Source organism: Brachyhypopomus gauderio, chromosome 4, assembly GCF_052324685.1.
Source record: "Brachyhypopomus gauderio isolate BG-103 chromosome 4, BGAUD_0.2, whole genome shotgun sequence".
NCBI classification, from domain to species: Eukaryota; Metazoa; Chordata; class Actinopteri; order Gymnotiformes; family Hypopomidae; genus Brachyhypopomus; species Brachyhypopomus gauderio.
In genome coordinates, this window is record NC_135214.1 from 35,976,047 (window position 1) to 35,995,062 (window position 19,016).

At 44.3% G+C, this 19,016-nt stretch overlaps 1 protein-coding gene across 2 annotated transcripts; it reads left to right on the forward strand.

Moving 5' to 3' along the window:
- The first annotated feature begins 5,388 nt into the window (after nt 1-5,388).
- On the forward strand, nt 5,389-18,823 carry nexn (nexilin (F actin binding protein)). Of its 2 annotated transcripts, XM_077004355.1 has the most exons (15): nt 5,389-5,547; nt 6,920-7,338; nt 7,525-7,716; nt 8,143-8,227; nt 8,349-8,497; nt 9,368-9,571; nt 10,766-10,939; nt 11,512-11,697; nt 12,279-12,473; nt 12,790-12,909; nt 15,841-16,038; nt 16,313-16,534; nt 16,647-16,835; nt 17,014-17,377; nt 17,752-18,823. In XM_077004355.1, exons 2-15 carry the CDS (start codon nt 7,045-7,047, stop codon nt 17,763-17,765), a joined length of 2,586 nt encoding a protein of 861 aa, XP_076860470.1. In that variant the 5' UTR covers nt 5,389-5,547; nt 6,920-7,044; the 3' UTR covers nt 17,766-18,823. The 2 variants fall into 2 exon arrangements, with proteins under 2 accessions (XP_076860470.1, XP_076860471.1); XM_077004356.1 differs by lacking the exon at nt 12,790-12,909 and having other exon boundaries at nt 17,752-18,821.
- The last annotated feature ends 193 nt before the right edge of the window (nt 18,824-19,016 follow it).

The following is a 19,016-nucleotide window of genomic DNA, read 5'->3' on the forward strand; positions in this document are numbered from 1 at the left end:
GTAACAATGTAAGAACCTGCACTCAGTGTAACAACCTATACTCAGTGTAACAGTGTAAGAACCTGTACTCGGTGTAACAGCGTAAGAACCTGCACTCAGTATAACAACCTGTACTCGGTGTAAGAACCTGTACTCGGTGTAACAACCTGTACTCAGTGTAACAGTGTAACAACTTGTACTCGGTGTAACAGTGTAAGAACCTGCACTCAGTGTAACAGTGTCTGTAATCATAAATATTCACACATACTAGACATGAGAAGCTCATTAAGAGGGCAGGTGTGACAGCAGTCGTGTGATGTGTAACTGCTCAACGAGGGGAACAGGTTTGTTCTGGACGCAGCCTTTACTACCGAGCCTGGGTGTGCATTAGTGCTTCTTCAGGTTCACACAGCTTTGTGCTGTGACAATCTGCTTTATGCTTCATATTGTTGCTGATAGGACAGGAGTTCAGTCCAGTTCAGTCCAGTTCAGCTTTGTCATTTACACCAGAGTTACACTCCACTTCTGCACAGTGGGTCAATACTAATGTGCACACAGATCAGTGTGAATGTAGAGCTGGTTCTACCCAGCCAGCTTCTTACACTGTTCACATTTCCACTCTCAACTTCTTGTCTAAAGCACTTCATACACACTTATCAGCATGTATCACAGTGTGTGTTTCCTTGGTGTTGAACCTATGACCTTGGAGTCACCTGAAGCTTGCTCAACCTGCTCAGCCAGGTAATCTACAGGTGTACGACGTTGGTGACAGTTGTAACAGTTGGTGACATCATAGGACATCAGAAAACCAAATGATAAACACAGCTGCTCCTCGGGTATTATTATTGATAAACGTTCTTCATTTAACGAGAACAAAATTATTATTATTATTGATAAACATTGATTTAAGCAAGGAAAAACTCACACAGAGATCAAAGTATCTCCTACAAGTAAGTGCTGGATATGAAGGCAGCACACAGTCAATGGAACTGACACTCAGAACAAGAAGGGAGATTTGAATGATCCACAATGGTACACTATTCAACATGAGAACAAATATAGAAATAAAACTTGTTAATAGATGTTTTAAAGGTGTTAGCTTGTCTAATCACAAATGTTTTGGAGCTCATGTCATGTTGATGGAGGGCTATTGCTGAGTACTGACTGCTGTCTTACCAAATTCAGAACTGGAATATCCAGGTGAATATACTTCCACGTAAACGATGCTGACACCTACTTACAACTCAAGATACAGACACATGACGGCTCTGATCTACAGAAATGGTCCAGTGTATCTGGGCCAAGTCAGATCTTTCACAAGGTTCACAGTGATGAGAGGAACATCCAGTGTGTTATGAGTCTTAAAGTAAAATCATGAACCAGATCCTATAAATCCAGTGCAGAGTTGTTTTAGAGGTGAGGGGAGAAGCAGGGAGCACTCGGGTTTGTCCACTTCCCAATGTTATTAGAAGATAGATATTAATTCCTACATTTGATCTATAAAACATACCACTAAAACATAAAACCAGCCTACTGTGCAAGGCTAATAACTGATTGACCACAAGGTGGAAGCATACTCTCTTCAGAAGTTAACGGGACTTGATGTTTATCCAAAATGTCCAAAACCCAAAAAGACTAGCAGAAACACTTGTTGGAGTGATATTGTAGATGTAAACAAATTTGATGTTTTTGAAATTAACAGCTGTTTTGCTTTATAAGAATGAATTCTTACTGTTTTAATAGACCCTGTTATAGTCTAGTGAATGGATCGTGATGAAAGACATGAACTACGAAAAAAAAGCATGACTACATTTTAATCATTGCACGTGTGTTGCCCATTTTGGTGGATAAAATCTCTTTAATCAGAGCTTTGAATCATGGGCAAATGATTTGGGATTGTTAAATCAAGTGAGTCATGGCTCTGCCAGGGCCTTTTTTTAGACAGCTTCCATCCGATAAGGCTCCTGTTCTGTAAGGAGATACTGAAGAACCAGGGGCTTATTTTAGCCTCTGGCCGCCATTTTGAGTGGGTCAGCGCGCTATGATTGGCTGTTTTTCATTCACTGATTATCATGTTTTTTTATATCAAAACTTTAAAATGCCAGTTCCTGATATCGCAGCAGGATTCTGAACAAAGAATCCTCGCATGTTATCAAACAGAATTTAAGCTTTGCAAAGGAAAAAAAAGTTTGCATGTCCTGATCACCAAAGATTCAGCCAGAGCCATCACATTAGATACTGCTAACAGAGACAAATTAGCACAAGCGATCACAACTATCCAGTGACCAGGAGAGCGTCTCAGGAGCAAAGCATCATGGGTCATACAGTTATAGTTTAAGAGGACAAGATGCAGCTTTACAGTAAAAAAAATATTACTGGTATAACTGAATAGTCTTTAACAAGTCCACTGAAGCCAGAATAGTATAACAGAAAGACGTAGTGCTTTGAGACTTCCGAAGGTGGTGGCAGCAGCTGTGTGTGTGTGTGTGTGTGTGTGTGTGTGTGTGTGTGTGTGTGTGTGTGTGTGTGTGTGTGTGTGTGTGTGTGTGTGTCTGAAGTACCAGGCTCTTGTAGGCTAGCTGAGCTGTCTCCATAGCTGTGATCTGGGTCCACAGGTGGGAGGTTATTTCAGGCAGTCCCCTTGTTCTGTCTACTGCTCTGAGGTCTCCCAGGGTCTTTACGCTGCCTTAGAGAAGGACAACCCCCCCTCCCTCATCTCCAACTGTCTCTCAAGATTTCACTAGAAACATGCCAAAAAAGAAAAACGCACCATAAAGTAAGAAGCGTTTCACTTCACTTGGTCTTTTGCTTGCATTGTTACTTTTTTTTTTGCTCTCTTGAAAGGCAGTGTGAATTTTTTCAGCTGTGATGTATGCTTACAGCATCCTGAAACCTCTTACCTTGGCAGTCCCAGTGAGAGAGAGAGAGAGGGGGGGGCACATCCTGTGTCACACCTCAGGTTACACAGCTACATCCGGATGAGGGCTTGAGATCTTTTGCCCATAGCTCTTAAACACACCTGTCTGTGCCTCCTGCTTCATACTGTGACTTTCATGAAGGACACAATCACATGAGAGGAGTAACAGTAACATCTCAAAATATGACAATGTTCACACAGAGAACATGAAATCATCCAACATGACACGTCTTCCACACACTGAAAGGGCTTCTATTATTGGTGTGTGTTCTCATCGTTTCATCGGTGGTGAACTGCGTCCAGGCCACCTTGATCTCCCGGACGGTCTCCTAGCCGTAGCTGTGTATGTGCGTCTGCTCCAATGTGGCAGAGGATCACAGTGGTAGCAGCTGCACGCAGGAGCCGTGACGCCGTTACTAGAAGCTGAAGCAAATGGCGACAGAGCTCACTCCAAAATGGCTCCTCACTTGACATCCTGTGTGAGGGAATGAGGCTCTTGCAGGCCCTTGGCCTCCATATGTGCAGTCTGGTGTTTGAGTCGTAACCATCTCCAGTGCACTCCAGAAGAGACACATGGCTGAGACAAGACTGTGGATTCAACACAGATTTACTCCGTCACAAATAGGGTTGCAGCGGTAACCGGTTTCACGGTATACCACGGTATTAAAATGCACGGTTATCATACCGTGTGCGTTTGCTTATTACCGGTAAAAAGCAAGCCAGCGGAGAAACTGACCCGCGCATGCGCAACTCCGCTCCGGTTCAGCTACTCAGCACACAGCAGTGAGAATGGCAGAAAGTGCATCAGACTTAACACATTTTTTAACAAAAAAAAAAGCTAAACTAAAATCAGTGGCGAAAATGACGTAATCGCGGTGGCTCCGCCCGTGCGCGAGGGTCTCGCGCGCTGTCGATTCGCGAGGTCGTGCACCTCTCGAATTTTGTAACTAATGAACAAAGTCATGTTTGCAGGATTCATACACGTTTAAAAGGTGGAATTAAAACACTTGTACGTCACTTTAAAGGTCCGTTTCAATATTTCCCAGCACCTTAAACTTAATTAAGTTAAATATTTATACATATACTCGAAATAATTCGCTTTTTCATCACATTATTTAATGGTTGTTTATTTCCAAAACGCCCAATCTTAACGTCTTCACGTTCTCTCATGTTTCGTCCTGGAATTAAAAGAGGCTCGTATTTGTTAACGTAAGACAAAAGAACTGTGCGGAGTCGCTTGCTACGGTCACTAGTGAAAGTATAAACCTAGCTTTTTATGGTCCTTGCTTTCACTGGATGTGAAAGACGCTATTAATTTACATGCGTTCAAATTCTAACGTACCTGTTTTTGATATGTTAAAACCAGACTCGGTGTGAAAACCTTAAAATAGACATCTCTATTGTGATGATGTCAGAAATAAATCCTCTCTTCCTGCAGTATCTGTTATAGTTATAGTTGTATAGTTGTACTGCCAAGTTATATTCCAACTTGGCAGTACAACGGACGTTTACAACAGTTGTTGATCAGACACTGACCCAGGCTCAGTTTATCAGATATTAAATAATTTAAACTTAAATAATTGTACTGAAATCCATGATTTAGGTTTCTCTAATTTTGCAGTATTTATATAAACATGTGTACGGCTTATTTTTTTAAAGGACACATTTTGTATACAATAGTTCCAGGTTTCTACAATAAATAGTTAATTGAACAAAAATAACTTGTTGTAATTTCTTTAAGGGTCGGTGTATCTTTTAATAATATACAAACTAACTGTGATACCGTGATAACCGTGATACCGCGGTATTTTCTGAGACGGTTATCATACCGTGAAAATCTCATACCGTTGCAACCCTAGTTCACAAATAGGGAATGTTTTGGTCAACACTTACACAACCGGGTGTATCTCATTTGGGCAGAGGTGTCATAGCTGCCACCATAAACGGAGTGTGTTCTGTCCTCCTGAGGTATTTGGGTTATCACCTAGCCTGCTTTCTGTCAGCACCATGAGATCCAGTACTGGCCGGAATAGCGCCAAAAAGATAAAGGTTGCTATACCCACTGATCAGGAGCGGCTCACACAAACACACACACAGAAGCACACGCCATGTTTATGGAAACAGGCTTAATACTCTTAAAATCTCAGCAGCACTTCTGCATACCACCAGCACTGGCAAATGCTTACATTCCCTTGCTTGTACTGGGAAAAGAGAACTTTCCAAACTGTAGGCCTGTATCATATTTCGTAAGTAAAAATAAATATCAGTAAATAAAATTATACATCAACTGCATCTGATCAGCTGTGTATTTTGCTTATAATCAATTAGTAACAGTGATGTCGCTCCCCAAACAACAACAACAACAACAACAACACACGCGACAATCCCAGAGGAAACAGGGATGTAGGGGAAGGGTGTGTGTGGGTCGTGGGGAGGGAGGGGGTCGTATGTGTGACAGCTGTGGGTATTGGTGACGCGGTATCCGGCGACGATATAACGGTACTTTTATAGAAAGCGTCGGTAGATACGTAAACTCGTTCATTTACCGTTCAGGCGGCGGGCAGAGAGCGCGAATAAGGATTATACCACGGTGTTGCTCCAGCTTTGAGAGAGTTCTTATCAAACTCAAGAGGAGGGTAACTGTCACAGAGGTAGGACGATTTAATGACTCTTAGCAAAGTTACTGAGCGAAAGTTAGATACCTTTTAAAGTAATCAATGGAAACGTAAGAAAATACATAGTTTTCATTATATTGGTGTCTAATCGTTCTGCGTTTAATGTGTATGTGTATTTGGTGATTAAATATGAAAAAAGATAAAATCATAGTGTAAAAGAGCTTATGTCCAAACTAAATATGTGGAATTGAAAGGACACTTATCGTAGTGTATTTGTTACACTTTATATTAGTGATATACTGTCTTAATACTCCTTCATTAGCTCCACTTATTCTAAAATAAAGGTCCTCCATGGCTGTACCACCCTTTTGAAGCAGCACCTATATGGGATATTTATTGTTTTCTTGACACAGTCTAACATGAACTGTGAGAGCAAGAGTGTAGTTTTAGATTTGATCTTATTCTGTATTTTTGCTTATCTGAGAGTGTAATGAATTAGAGTACTATAGTGTAATAAATTATACTATAATGTAATAAATTACATCCAAACAATGAGCCATTTCCTATATGCTTTTCAATAAAACCTTAATCCACTGCCATAATCCTAGGGTTAGAGTTAGGGTTATACTTCATTTTACAAACACACCCGCCTTTGAAGATTGAAGGGGTCTCTGATTCAGTACTTGGTATAATGTTGGATCCTTTTGGGACAGAAATGATTATCTGACAGAAGGTCCCAGAATTCTTTTGGTCAGATGTGTGTGTGTGTGTGTGTGTGTGTATGTGTGTGTGTGTGTGTGTGTGTGTGTGTGTGTGTGTGTGTGTGTGTGTGTGTGTGTGTGTGTGTGTGTGTGTGTGTGTGTTGCTGACCCCCCTCTCAGTCTCTCCACATAGTTGTCCTCAAAAATATCCTGAGTCACATGAGCCTATACAGACAGGTTAAAATTAGGCTCTGCACATTGTACTGGGACTGGAGTTGGGGACTGGGCCCCTCAACTGGTGTCCAGTGACACCATCTCACCAGCTCTGACACCAGCTCTGACTAATCCACCAATCAGAGTGTGTGAAATGGTGTTTGATACAGAGCTGCATATGAAACGTTATGTCACTGTACATGATCTTACTTTACAACCACGAGCTCTTCAGGGAATCTCAGATTCAAACCCCAAATGTTTTTATTAATAAAATGTATATATATAGATATAATCATATAAATTATACTGGAAGGCTTTTAATGGGGAAAACAAACAATAATGTAGTTAGGTACTTTCAGTGAAGAATGAATTTGGTTGGCTTGCATGTTTGTGTATGACTCAGATCATATTGGACTGAAGGGTTTACGGGGCCAAGTTGTGTCTTGAGGTCATGTTGTGTCCTGAGGTCATGTTGGGTCAATGTTGTGCCTCAGTGTTCAGGAATCATCTGAAGGATCCAGGACGCAGTCCCCCGTCATTCCCTCTTACAGACAACGTGGTGCGTGTGACGACCCCTGATGAAACAGAGAGCATCACTAACGCAGAAGAAGTGAATGAGATGGCAGACCTTGCTGACCCGGAGAAGCACAGCTCGGTGGAGATGCTCGAAATTAACAGCTTGGCTCAGGAGGCAGACATGAATGGAGAGGCGAAGGTACAGGAGGAGAGCACATCGGCAGCATCTCAGAGAGTGACGAACACCATAGTCAGGGTGAGGAAGGCTAGCCGCACGGAGGAGGACACAGAAGCCAACATCACGGAGGTGGACACTATGAATGATGTGGGAAACCTAGCTGAGGGGGATGCTGAACAGAACGTAGCCAGCATGACAGACGTTGCACTAAAACAAGAGGTATGACATCCTTAAACCTGCACAACTTATATAAAAAATAATATATAAATTACACATGGAAATATTATTTTGAATTCCACCAATACGTCATGTTTAAACCCCCAAAAAGAGATGATACTATGGTGTTTCCATATTCATTTTCTCATTTTTTTACTCTTCCTTTTTCCTCTTACCTTATTTCTAAAGAAACTTCTGAAGACTCATAAACCAGTGCAGAAGAGCTATGTCCCTAAGATCAACAAAGGAGACGTGAAGAGCAAGTTTGAGGCAATGCAGAAGGTCAGAGAGGACAGGAACCGCCAGAGAAGCCAGGATGAGCAGAAGAAACGCAAGGACCAGTACATCAAAGAGAGGGAACTAATCCGCAAAAAGCAAATGGTCAGTACTGACACGGTCCCCTGGCTTTGGATCTCAACACAAGTCCTGGCTCCCATGGGTGTGGTGACGTCTACCCACTCATGTCTGGGTCACAGTCCCTGCTGCATGTGAGGTGCTTGCTCCAGATGTATCTTTACAGATATTAATACAGGTCTTTGTGATTTGTTTAGGACCCGATATCATCATAAGACTAATTCCATTCTAATTATAATTAATTGGTCAATAGCACCTTTAATGCCTTACAGAAGTGGGGGTGGCACCGTCTGCCTAACCCGACCCGGGTCATGGTCAGATGGTCCAATCGGAGTTTCTTCTGCAGGTCATACTGTACACGCCTGCTCGTACCAGGATGAAGAGTGGCTAGGCTGTCGTGGAGCAGTATGGTTTCACAGCCATGTAAACATCTCTGTGTCTGATCTTCCTCAGATAAAAGAGCTGCTCGCCTCCAGTGATGAAGAGGAGGAAGTGAAGCCGGCCAAACCTGAGAAGTCATATGTGCCCAAGATCACAGGTAGGTCACAGAAAATGGCGGCGATCCTCGGACACGTCTGTGGATCCACTGGATCCCTGGATCCACAACAACGCAACTCCTGGTCAACACTATGAACTGACATGTTGGGCTGCATCCACAGGCAGCGTGAAAGGGAAGTTTGCAGAGATGGAGAAGCAGAGGGAAGAGGTGCAGAGAAAGAGGACGGAGGAGGAGAGGAAGAAGCGTGTGGTGCAGGAGACTCTGGAGAAAGCCAAGATCCAGAAGGAGCTCGCCAAGAGAGCCGAGCAGGTGAGGCAGTGTGGGTAGTCACTTACACCATCTGAGTAGCTACGTTGTTTTGAGACTGAAATTAAATGGATGGATAAATGATAGTAATGCACATAGGCACTTGGTTTCATACAGTAATTCATATAGGTACTGGGTTTCATACACACAAACTGATATAGTACGTCACAGAGGCCAGTTGCAGGCAAAGTTTGGCTAGACAACATTATGCTTTATATGGAAATTAATGCCAGCATATACATATTAGATTATCTGTGAGATTGTCTCCTCCTGCAAGCTTGTTTTTTTAAAGACAATGTGACAGTGACGTAGCAGGCACCCCTGTAATCCAGACACCTGGTGACGTGTCAACACCAGCACTGTTGCACACTGGAGGCCCGAGACAACAGAGCTGGATGAACAGACAACATGTGACAGGCAACTGTTTCCCACACAGACTAAAATGGGAAATGGCCCCTCAGCCACTTTCCTGGTGCAAATAGTCGCTTGTATCTCGGACATGCGAACAGTGTTTTTGAAACACAGTGGCAGCTGGGTGGAGGAATGGCCGCTCCCCCAGACCTTATCTGCAGCCTGTCTGGACGTCTAAGTGTGCTGAAACAGTGTGCACACAGCACAGCAAATGTATTTTGATAAATGCTCAAAAAAAGGCCTTAGAAAGTATCTGTACTTAGTAGCTTTCTTTTTTGGTGAGAGCCAATAATATTACTTTCATGATAACCTTTTTTCTTCAGTGGATAATATATATATATATATATATATATATATATATATATATATATATATATAGCACTTTATTTTATATATTCACTTGCTTGTGTATATACATTGTAATCAACTCTGTAAAGACGAATTAATTGTGTCTGGACCCAGGACGGAGACGACAGCCTCCTGGTGCAAGTGGTGCCAGTTAGAAGGCAGAAACAGCCTGGAAAGATCCAGATGAACTTTGAGGACATGGAGAAGAACCGTGAGGAAGAGCTGAAGAAGAGAAGTGAGGAGGAGAAGAAGAAAAGATACGACGACAATAGGCGCTCATTCCGAGAAGCAAAGCGGCGCTCTGTAGCCACGAACCAGGTCCACCTTCACCTCACATCAATCAATCAATCAATCAATCAAATTTTATTTATATAGCGCTTTTTACAACAGTTGTTGTCACAAAGTAGCTTTACAAGTGCCGAGTCCTAGCCCCCAGTGAGCAAGCCAAGGGCGACAGTGGCAAGGAAAAACTCCCTAGTTTTTTTTGCATGAGGAAGAAACCTTGAGAGGAACCAAGACTCAGGGGGGGAACCCATCCTCCTCTGGCCGACACCGGTCACCATGACAACAACAACAATTTAGACAGAAAGAAATAAAGAAAAGGAAAAGATGTAGTATTGTCCATCATGGTGTAGGCTTATCCGGTCAGGCAGTAGGTGGCTGGCACTGGATAACTCGCTTGTCTCTCCTCATCTCATTTTTCCTCGAGCAGGCGGGCAGCCATGTGGAGAAAATAAAACAGGGAAAATTAGCTCTGTATGAGGACATATACAGGACAGATGAAATTAAACACATTTCTGGAGTGTGGCAGCAACTCCGGCATTAAGTTAAACTATTACAGCCTAGCTAAAAAGACAGAACCAGAAGGTAACATAGGCTTGGGGGCATTCTGAGACAATGGCATCCATTCACTGCACTGTCAACAAACTTGAGTGACCACGAGCAGTGACAGGATGACAGCACCAGCGCCCCAGTCTACCATAAAACCCTTGGTCTATGAACCCCTGGATCTGTACCTTTATCTAAGGGGGGGGATGTTAATTATCAAACGCTAAACCAAATAGGTGGGTTTTCATCCTAGACTTAAAGATTGTGACTGTGTCAGAGTCCCGTACGCATTTTGGAAGGTTGTTCCAAAGCTGGGGGGCCTTATAAGAAAAGGCTCTTCCCCCTGCTGTTACCTTATTAATTTGTGGAACTAATAAAAGACCAGCACCCTGTGATCTTAGTGGACGTGGGGGTTCATAGTAGGAAATAAGTTCCTGGAGGTATTCAGGAGCAAGCCCGTGTAGTGCTTTATATGTTAATAATAGAATTTTAAAATCAATACAAAATTTAACTGGAAGCCAATGCAGGGCTGATAGGACTGGTCTAATATGCTGAAATTTTCTAGTTCTGGTCAGAACTCTGGCTGCGGCAAGTTTATTTAGATTCCTATTTGAACATCCTGACCAAATACTGTAAACATACACACGGTTGCTCAAAGCAGACATGATTCACTTTGGTTTTCAGGATGAGGAGGATGAGCATCAGGAGAAGGAGAGGGTGACCCCGGGGAGGCTCCAGCTGACCTTTGAGGAGCAGGAGAAGGAGAGGCAGGAACAGCAGAGGAGGCAGGCGGAGGAGGACGCACGCAAGAGGCTGCAGGAGGAGAAGAGAGCCTTCAAGGAGGCCAAGCTTGGAATGGTACGTCCCAGGCTACACGTCCATGTACCACCCCAAGACAAGCTTGAGGTGTTACGTCCCTGTCTATATGTCCATGTACAATCTCAAGACAAGCTTGGGGAGGTATGTTCCTGTCTGCAACTAAGGCAAAGACAACACTACACCAGCCAGGCTATCTGACCTGTAACTCTCTGGAGTGATACACACACACCAGACCTCTGGATTGACATACACATACCAGTCCTCTGGATTGACACACACACACCAGTCCTCTGGAGTGACAGAACTGATATTAGCAGGGAACACAGAAAAAAAATGGTTGGTGGCAGTCTGGTGAAAATCTGACTGGATTACACAAACCCTAAATGTTGTTTTTGATCACCAGATGGCATATTTGCAATGTGGATCTAATTTCTAGTCCCCCGCTAGTTTTACTCCAGACATTTACCAAAATGAGCTTAGAATACAGGTTAGTTGATGTTATTTGACCTGGATGAAACATTTTAAATATTATAAATGACCAAATGTGTGTGTGTGTGTGTGTGTGTGTGTGTGTGTGTGTGTGTGTGTGTCTTGTTGATGTGGTTGCTCAGGTTCAGGACGATGAGGACATGGATGAGCAGGAGGAGAAGGAGGAGGTCCGTCCAGGTAAACTCAGGCTGAGCTTTGAGGAACTGGAGCGGCAGAGAGTGGAGGAAGAACACAAACGAGTGGAAGAAGAGAGAAAACGACGCATCCTGGAGGAGAGGAAGTCCTTTGCTGAGGCCAGGAAGAGCATGGTCAGCTTAGCCACGTTTCTACCTCGCACACCCTCAAACACCCAAAACACTGCTCACACTCTGGGAGGTCTGACCAAACAGGCCAGCCTGGCTAATTAGCCATCAATTCGCACAAGGCTAACTGCTGATTTTGGGCATTCGGTCATTAGACCTGTTAGCATTCTGGATAGGCAATCACTTTCAAACCCCTTACCCGCATCACACCATGATGTTTCCTAACAGAAAAGGGTCAGGCACCATACACTGTTACAATGGATCCAGAAAGACATGCACATGTCTCTGCAACAGCATGTAGGCACGTGCAAATGCATATAGGTGTGTTACTGGTGACTCGATTATTTCCTTTTGTTGACGGTGAACTTCCATTTGGACATTACGAGCTTTCCCGTTTGTTTTTTAGCCAGTGGCAGTTTAAATACTGTAAGAAACCTAAGCATGCCATTTCTTTACATGGCAGCAGCATGATGCTTATCATTATGATGAAGAGCGGGACCTCCCAGTACTCCCCATTCCTCCCAGTACTCCCCATTCCTCCCAGTATTCCCCAACTGCATTCCTAATGACCCCATCATTCTCCGCAGGTCTTAGACGAGGACGAGGACGTCCTTCTGGCCGTTATGAGCGAGGACACGGGGGTAGAGCCAGGGAAGCTGGTCATCAGCTTCGAGGAGCTGGAGAGACAACGTCGTGAGGAGGAGCAGAAGAGAAAAGAGGAGGAGGCCAGGCGCCGTCTGGAGGAGGAGAAGAGGCTCTTCGCTGAGGCGCGCAAGAACATGGTACAGGCCTGGCAGGGCAGCTGGGGGTTCGCATGGGTCTGGCAACCATGACTGGGTATTAGTGTGTGTGACACTAATGTCAGATTCAACAAGAACGTTTATGCAGTTTGTTGAGATTTGGCACCCTGGATGTGATCATATCTTGTCTTAAACGTAACACAAATGCAGTAGGTGTCATGGCATGATGTCTGTTTGCTCTGCTTGATATCTTCTATCATCTGAGCACACAAATTGTTAGTCAACATTTTCCAGGTAATACAGTTTACATATTTACCTTTAACACAAGGTTCCTAATTCAAATGACCTTCTTTAATAGCAAACATCAACACCTCACATGAAAGTGTGCTCAGATGGTATTCCTACAAAGCTTCTGTGTTCTGCTGTGTCTGAGAGCGCGTCCCTGGATCAGGAAAGCATGAACACGTGTGGAGAAGAAGTAAGACACTTTTATCCTGTAAATGATCCAAAGAAATAAGCAGGTCACACTCCAAAATATTAAAATAACTTTTTTGTCTAATTCACAAACCGAATCAATGAGAAAAACAACCATTTAAAAAAATGAAAAACAACAACTAATGTAATGTGCAGTGTATGTAGGTGAGGTGAGGTGTGTAGGTGAGGTGTGTAGGTGAGGTGTGTAGGTGAGATGTGTAGGTGAGATGTGTAGGTGAGATGAGTATGTAGGTCAGGTGAGGTGTGTAGGTGAGATGTGTAGGTGAGGTGAGTGTGTAGGTGAGTGTAGGTGAGTTGAATTGTGTAGGTGAGTTGAATTGTGTAGGTGAGGTGAGGTGTGTAGGTGAGGTGAGGCGTGTAGGTGAGATGTGTAGGTGAGGTGAGTGTGTAGGTGAGGGTGTAGGTGAGTGTAGGTGAGTTGAATTGTGTAGGTGAGATGTGTAGGTGAGATGAGTGTGTAGGTGAGTGTAGGTGAGTTGAATTGTGTAGGTGAGGTGAGTAGGTGAGGTGAGTATGTAGGTGAGGTGAGATGTGTAGGTTAGTGTGTAGGTGAGGTGAGGTGTGTAGGTGAGGTGAGTGTGTAGGTGAGGTGAGTTGTGTAGGTTAGTGTGTAGGTGAGGTGAGTATGTAGGTGAGTGTAGGTGAGGTGAGTTGTGTAGGTGAGGTGAGTGTGTAGGTGAGTTGTGTAGGTTAGTGTGTAGGTGAGGTGAGTATGTAGGTGAGTGTAGGTGAGGTGAGATGTGTAGGTGAGGTGAGGTGAGTTGTGTAGGTGAGGTGAGTGTGTAGGTGAGGTGAGTGTGTAGGTGAGGTGAGATGTGTAGGTTAGTGTGTAGGTGAGGTGAGGTGAGGTGTGTAGGTGAGGTGAGTAGGTGAGGTGAGTGTGTAGGTGAGGTGAGATGTGTAGGTTAGTGTGTAGGTGAGGTGAGATGTGTAGGTTAGTGTGTAGGTGAGGTGAGGTGAGGTGTGTAGGTGAGGTGAGTAGGTGAGGTGAGTATGTAGGTTAGTGTGTAGGTGAGGTGAGGTGTGTAGGTTAGTGTGTAGGTGAGGTGAGTGTGTAGGTGAGGTGAGTGTAGGTGAGTTGAGTGTAGGTGAGATGTGTAGGTGAGTTGAATTGTGTAGGTGAGGTGAGTATGTAGGTAAGGTGAGGTGTGTAGGTGAGGTGTGTAGGTGAGGTGAGTGTAGGTGAGATGTGTAGGTGAGTATGTAGGTGAGGTGAGTGTGTAGGTGAGTGCGTAGGTGAGTTGAATTGTGTAGGTGAGGTGAGATGTGAGGTGAGGTGAGTATGTAGGTAATGTGAGTGTGTAGGTAAGGTGAGATGTGTAGGTGAGGTGAGTGTGTAGGTGAGGTGTGTAGGTGAGGTGAGTGTGTAGGTGAGATGTGTAGGTGAGATGAGTGTGTAGGTGAGTGTAGGTGAGTTGAATTGTGTAGGTGAGGTGAGATGTGAGGTGAGGTGAGTATGTAGGTAATGTGAGTGTGTAGGTAAGGTGAGATGTGTAGGTGAGGTGAGTGTGTAGGTGAGGTGAGATGTGTAGGTGAGGTGAGTGTGTAGGTGAGGTGTGTAGGTGAGATGTGTAGGTGAGGTGAGTGTGTAGGTGAGATGTGTAGGTGAGTGTGTAGGTGAGTGTAGGTGAGTTGAATTGTGTAGGTGAGGTGTGTAGGTGAGGTGAGTATGTAGGTGAGGTGAGATGTGTAGGTGAGGTGAGGTGTGTAGGTGAGTGTGTAGGTGAGTGTGTAGTTGAGTTGAATTGTGTAGGTGAGGTGTGTAGGTGAGGTGAGTATGTAGGTGAGTGTGTAGGTGAGGTGAGTGTGTAGGTGAGTGCGTAGGTGAGTCGAATTGTGCAGGTGAGGTGAGGTGAGATATGTAGGTGAGGTGAGATGTGTAGGTGAGGTGAGTATGTAGGTGAGATGAATATGTAGGTGAGGTGAGATGTGTAGGTGAGGTGAGTGTAGGTGAGTGTGTAGGTGAGGTGTGTAGGTGAGTGTGTAGGTGAGGTGTGTAGGTGAGTGTGTAGGTGAGGTGAGGTGTGTAGGTAAGGTGAGTGTGTAGGTGAGTGTGTAGTTGAGTTGAATTGTGTAGGTGAGGTGAGTGTGTAGGTGAGATGTGTAGGTGAGTGTGTAGGTGAGGTGAGGTGTGTAGGTAAGGTGAGTGTGTAGGTGAGTGTGTAGTTGAGTTGAATTGTGTAGGTGAGATGTGTAGGTGAGGTGAGTATGTAGGTGAGATGAATATGTAGGTGAGGTGAGATGTGTAGGTGAGGTGAGTGTAGGTGAGTGTGTAGGTGAGGTGAGTGTGTAGGTGAGTGCGCAGGTGAGTCGAATTGTGCAGGTGAGGTGAGGTGAGATGTGTAGGTGAGGTGAGGTGAGTATGTAGGTAAGGTGAGATGTGTAGGTGAGGTGAGATGTGTAGGTGAGGTGAGGTGTGTAGGTGAGGTGTGTTATCATGTTTTTGTACATGAGTGTCTGCTCTGTGTGCTTCATAATTCACAATATTCATTATTTAATGTATTAATTTATTAATTAATGAATTCATGAATTTATGTCACTTTCGCATCATTGTGACGGTAACTGCATGTTGAAATGTGTAAATGATTTATAAATTCTATTGAATTTTCTATGAGTATTTTGACCACAAATAGTTTTACAGATAATTCACCATACCACGCTTACAGTTTCTATGTGAAAATCGTTATATGAGCAAAGTGGAGAATTTGGGGTAATATGTTAAAGCTTTTGGTAAGAGTGGATGGATGAGGGGCTAGTTCACCTTAAACAGGTTGCACACATCATGCAGGTCATGCAGGTAACACAGGTCACACAGGACCTCAGCATACAGACACCTGCGTGACCTGTGACCTGCGTAGGTCACAGGTCACGCAGGTGTCTGTATGCTGAGGGGCTAATGTGTCCATTTGCACAGGCACTGGACGAGGATGATGACAGCCTGGTCAGAACTGAGTCACAGGAAGCAGTGCATCCTGGGAAACTGGAGATCAACTTCGAGGAGATGCTGAAGATGAAGGAAGAGGAACAGAGGAAGAGGAAGCAGGAAGCACGACGTCAGAAAATGGAGATGGAGAAGAAGGAGTTTGAACAGCTGCGGCTTGAGATGGGAGAGGTGAGGAGACCCAGGCAGGCCCAGAACATCTACCGTTTAACAAGCACAGGGTTCCCCTCACTAATCCACCTCTGCAAGGCTTGGTGGGTTTCTGGGGGATCCTCGGGAGGGGAATGCTGAGATGTTGGGTGGCAAAACATTCCTTTATTATTTCAGGTTTCTGTAACCCTTGCTTATTGTTTCATACCTAAACGCTGTTTCATGTGCTATATAAGCAGCTCTTTGAGATGTTATATTTCATGTATAAACCATCTTTTCTTGTTGCCTGTTTCAGGACGAGATCAATGAGAGCTCAGAGATGGTGAGCACGGAGTATGAGGAGCTTACTAAGCTGAGGAGAACTGGCACCATCCAGGCCAAGAACCTGAAGGTGAAGTTCGAGAAGATCAAACAGCTGACTGACGAGGAGATCCAGAGGAAGATCGAAGAGGAGCGAGCGAGGAGGAAGGCCATCGACGAGGAGATCAAGGAGCGAGAAGCTGAGCGCTGTGTGGAGGTGGGACCTGCTGGGGAGGCCAGTGCCACCCTCACACACTCTGGGCATCACGTCAGCCGCTTGGTGCCTTCACACACACTGGATGATGGGATGTGGTTTAATTGCTCCGCAGGATGAGGATGGAGACCAAAGGAATCCTGTGAAGATGGAGGATGCGCCGTTTAAGCAGAAGGTGGACATGCGTGCGCGGTTCGAGCAGATGGCCAAAGCTCGAGAGGAACAGGAGAAGAGGAGGATCGAGGAGCAGAAACTGCAGAGGATGCAGTTTGAGCAGCAGGAGATCGATGCCGCGCTCCAAAAGGTAAACGTTCGGTGGACCTGCTGCTCCAGTCAGCGGCGACGGCCCTCTGAGAGCGTGAGAGAGCTGCTAGTGTGATTCTGGCTCCGGCCGCTGGGCCACCACTTCAGTATTTGTTTTGTTCATTTATTTTTTACTGAAGCCATCATGGCATTAAATGCTTTGCCGTGTGTCTCGTCAGAATAAGGAGGACGAGGAAGAGGAAGAGGGGAGCATCATCAACGGCTCAGCAGCCTATGAAGACGAGGAAGACCATGGGCGGTCGGGCGCCCCGTGGTTTAAGAAGCCCCTGAAGAACCAGTCGGTGGTGGACTCAGAGCCTGTGCGCTTCACAGTGAAGATCACGGGCGAGCCCAAGCCAGAGGTCACCTGGTGGTTCGAGGGTGAACTGCTGCAGGACTGTGAGGACTACCAGTACATCGAGCGGGGCGAGACCTACTGCCTCTACCTGCCCGAGACCTTCCCGGAGGACGAGGGCGAGTACATGTGTAAGGCCGTGAACAGCCGGGGTACAGCGGCCAGCACCTGCATCCTCACCATTGAAAGTAAGCCCTCAACCCCGCCCACGTCCACAACTCTGCCCACATTTATGTCCCCGCCCATATCCACAACCCCGCCCATATCCACAACCACACCCACATACACAACCCTGCCCACATCTACATGCCCACCCACATCCACGTGCCCACCTACATCCACAACCCCGCCCACATCCACAGCCCCACCCACATCTACATGCCCACCTACATCCACAACCCCACCCACATCCACCCAGTGCCCCACTAACCTGCTACTGCCTGCTGATTTCCATTCTCCTGTTACTAAGCAACACCATGGTTTTCATCTGCTGGATTCTTCTTACTCAGACTTATGCTGTATCTCTCTCTCTCTCTCTCTCTCTCTCTCTCTCTGTTTCCAGCTGAGGACTACTGATGTGTCTCCTCTTCTACAGAACTTTCCCCACCTTTTCTGTTTGATTTGTAATGATTTCATATCACGTGGTAGGGCCAAAGAAGCATGGAGGAAGTGAACTGTATTTTTTCACCATTCCTCCCGAGGATGCTCTCAACGATGAAGTGCAAAATGTTGTTTACATACAGGAGCTGCACTCGCTGTCAGCATCTTTTCACGTTTGCCATGAATTTGTGCCAAAACAGACATGCTCTTCTCCCATAAGTTGGATACATGATCCAAGAGTTTTATAAAGAATAACAAAAATAGATATTTTAAATATTTAAAGTGTAACAGACTCAACTGAACATATCTTATAGATGATTAAATAAAGCAGGGAGGCACTTTTTGTCATTTAAACAAACTTTTAAAGAGTTTACATTTCACATCAACTTATTTACCATGGTCACCAACAATGAATAAAAATGCCTACAACATATCAAGGCCTACTGGCTCTACTGCTAGAGACTGATCAAACAGATTCATGATCTGATCCAACACAGAGTGATTCAGAATCATTTGATTTGCCTCCAGCTACTGTGTGAATGCACTGTTGAGTACCAAGATTCTACCACAGATTCTAGAGATTTTTATATGATTGTCCTATTAATGTCGATCAGGTTTTGAATCGTGAACAGAACTGGATCGAGGCGTAAGATGTAGGCTACAACTCCTCAGAGACAGCAAACCAGTGAACGTTCTTCTTTGTATTGGAACAGATGCAGGAAATGTGTAATATCCAAAATAAACAAATAAATACAAACAAAATACAAAACCCTAATGGAGCTTTGCCTTATTCCCCCACAAAAAAATCATAAGGTCATAAGGAATCTTTTCTTTAAGAAATTGTCATATTTTTATTTTTTAAAGTGGAATGACATAATTTACATTTTCAGAACAATTCTAATTCAGTTTCAGATCTATTTCACTTTGTAATTTAATGTAATCACATTTTCATATCCCCATGCGTTTTATGTTTAAGCAAAGTGTATTAAGAGTAGTTTGTAAACTGCTTAAATTTGCATACAACGAATTTAGTATAGGCAAACTATTTGATTTGTAACTTATAATAAAACAAATAAAAACTTAAAAGCCTTCTGTGATCACTTTAACACGAATCACCGATTAAATACGGTTATTTAGATTGGAAGAATACTAAGAATATTTTCTTCTTTTTATTTCTAATTTAACTCCAAAAGCGTCTTGTGAGAACTCTATCAGGCATAAAGAAAT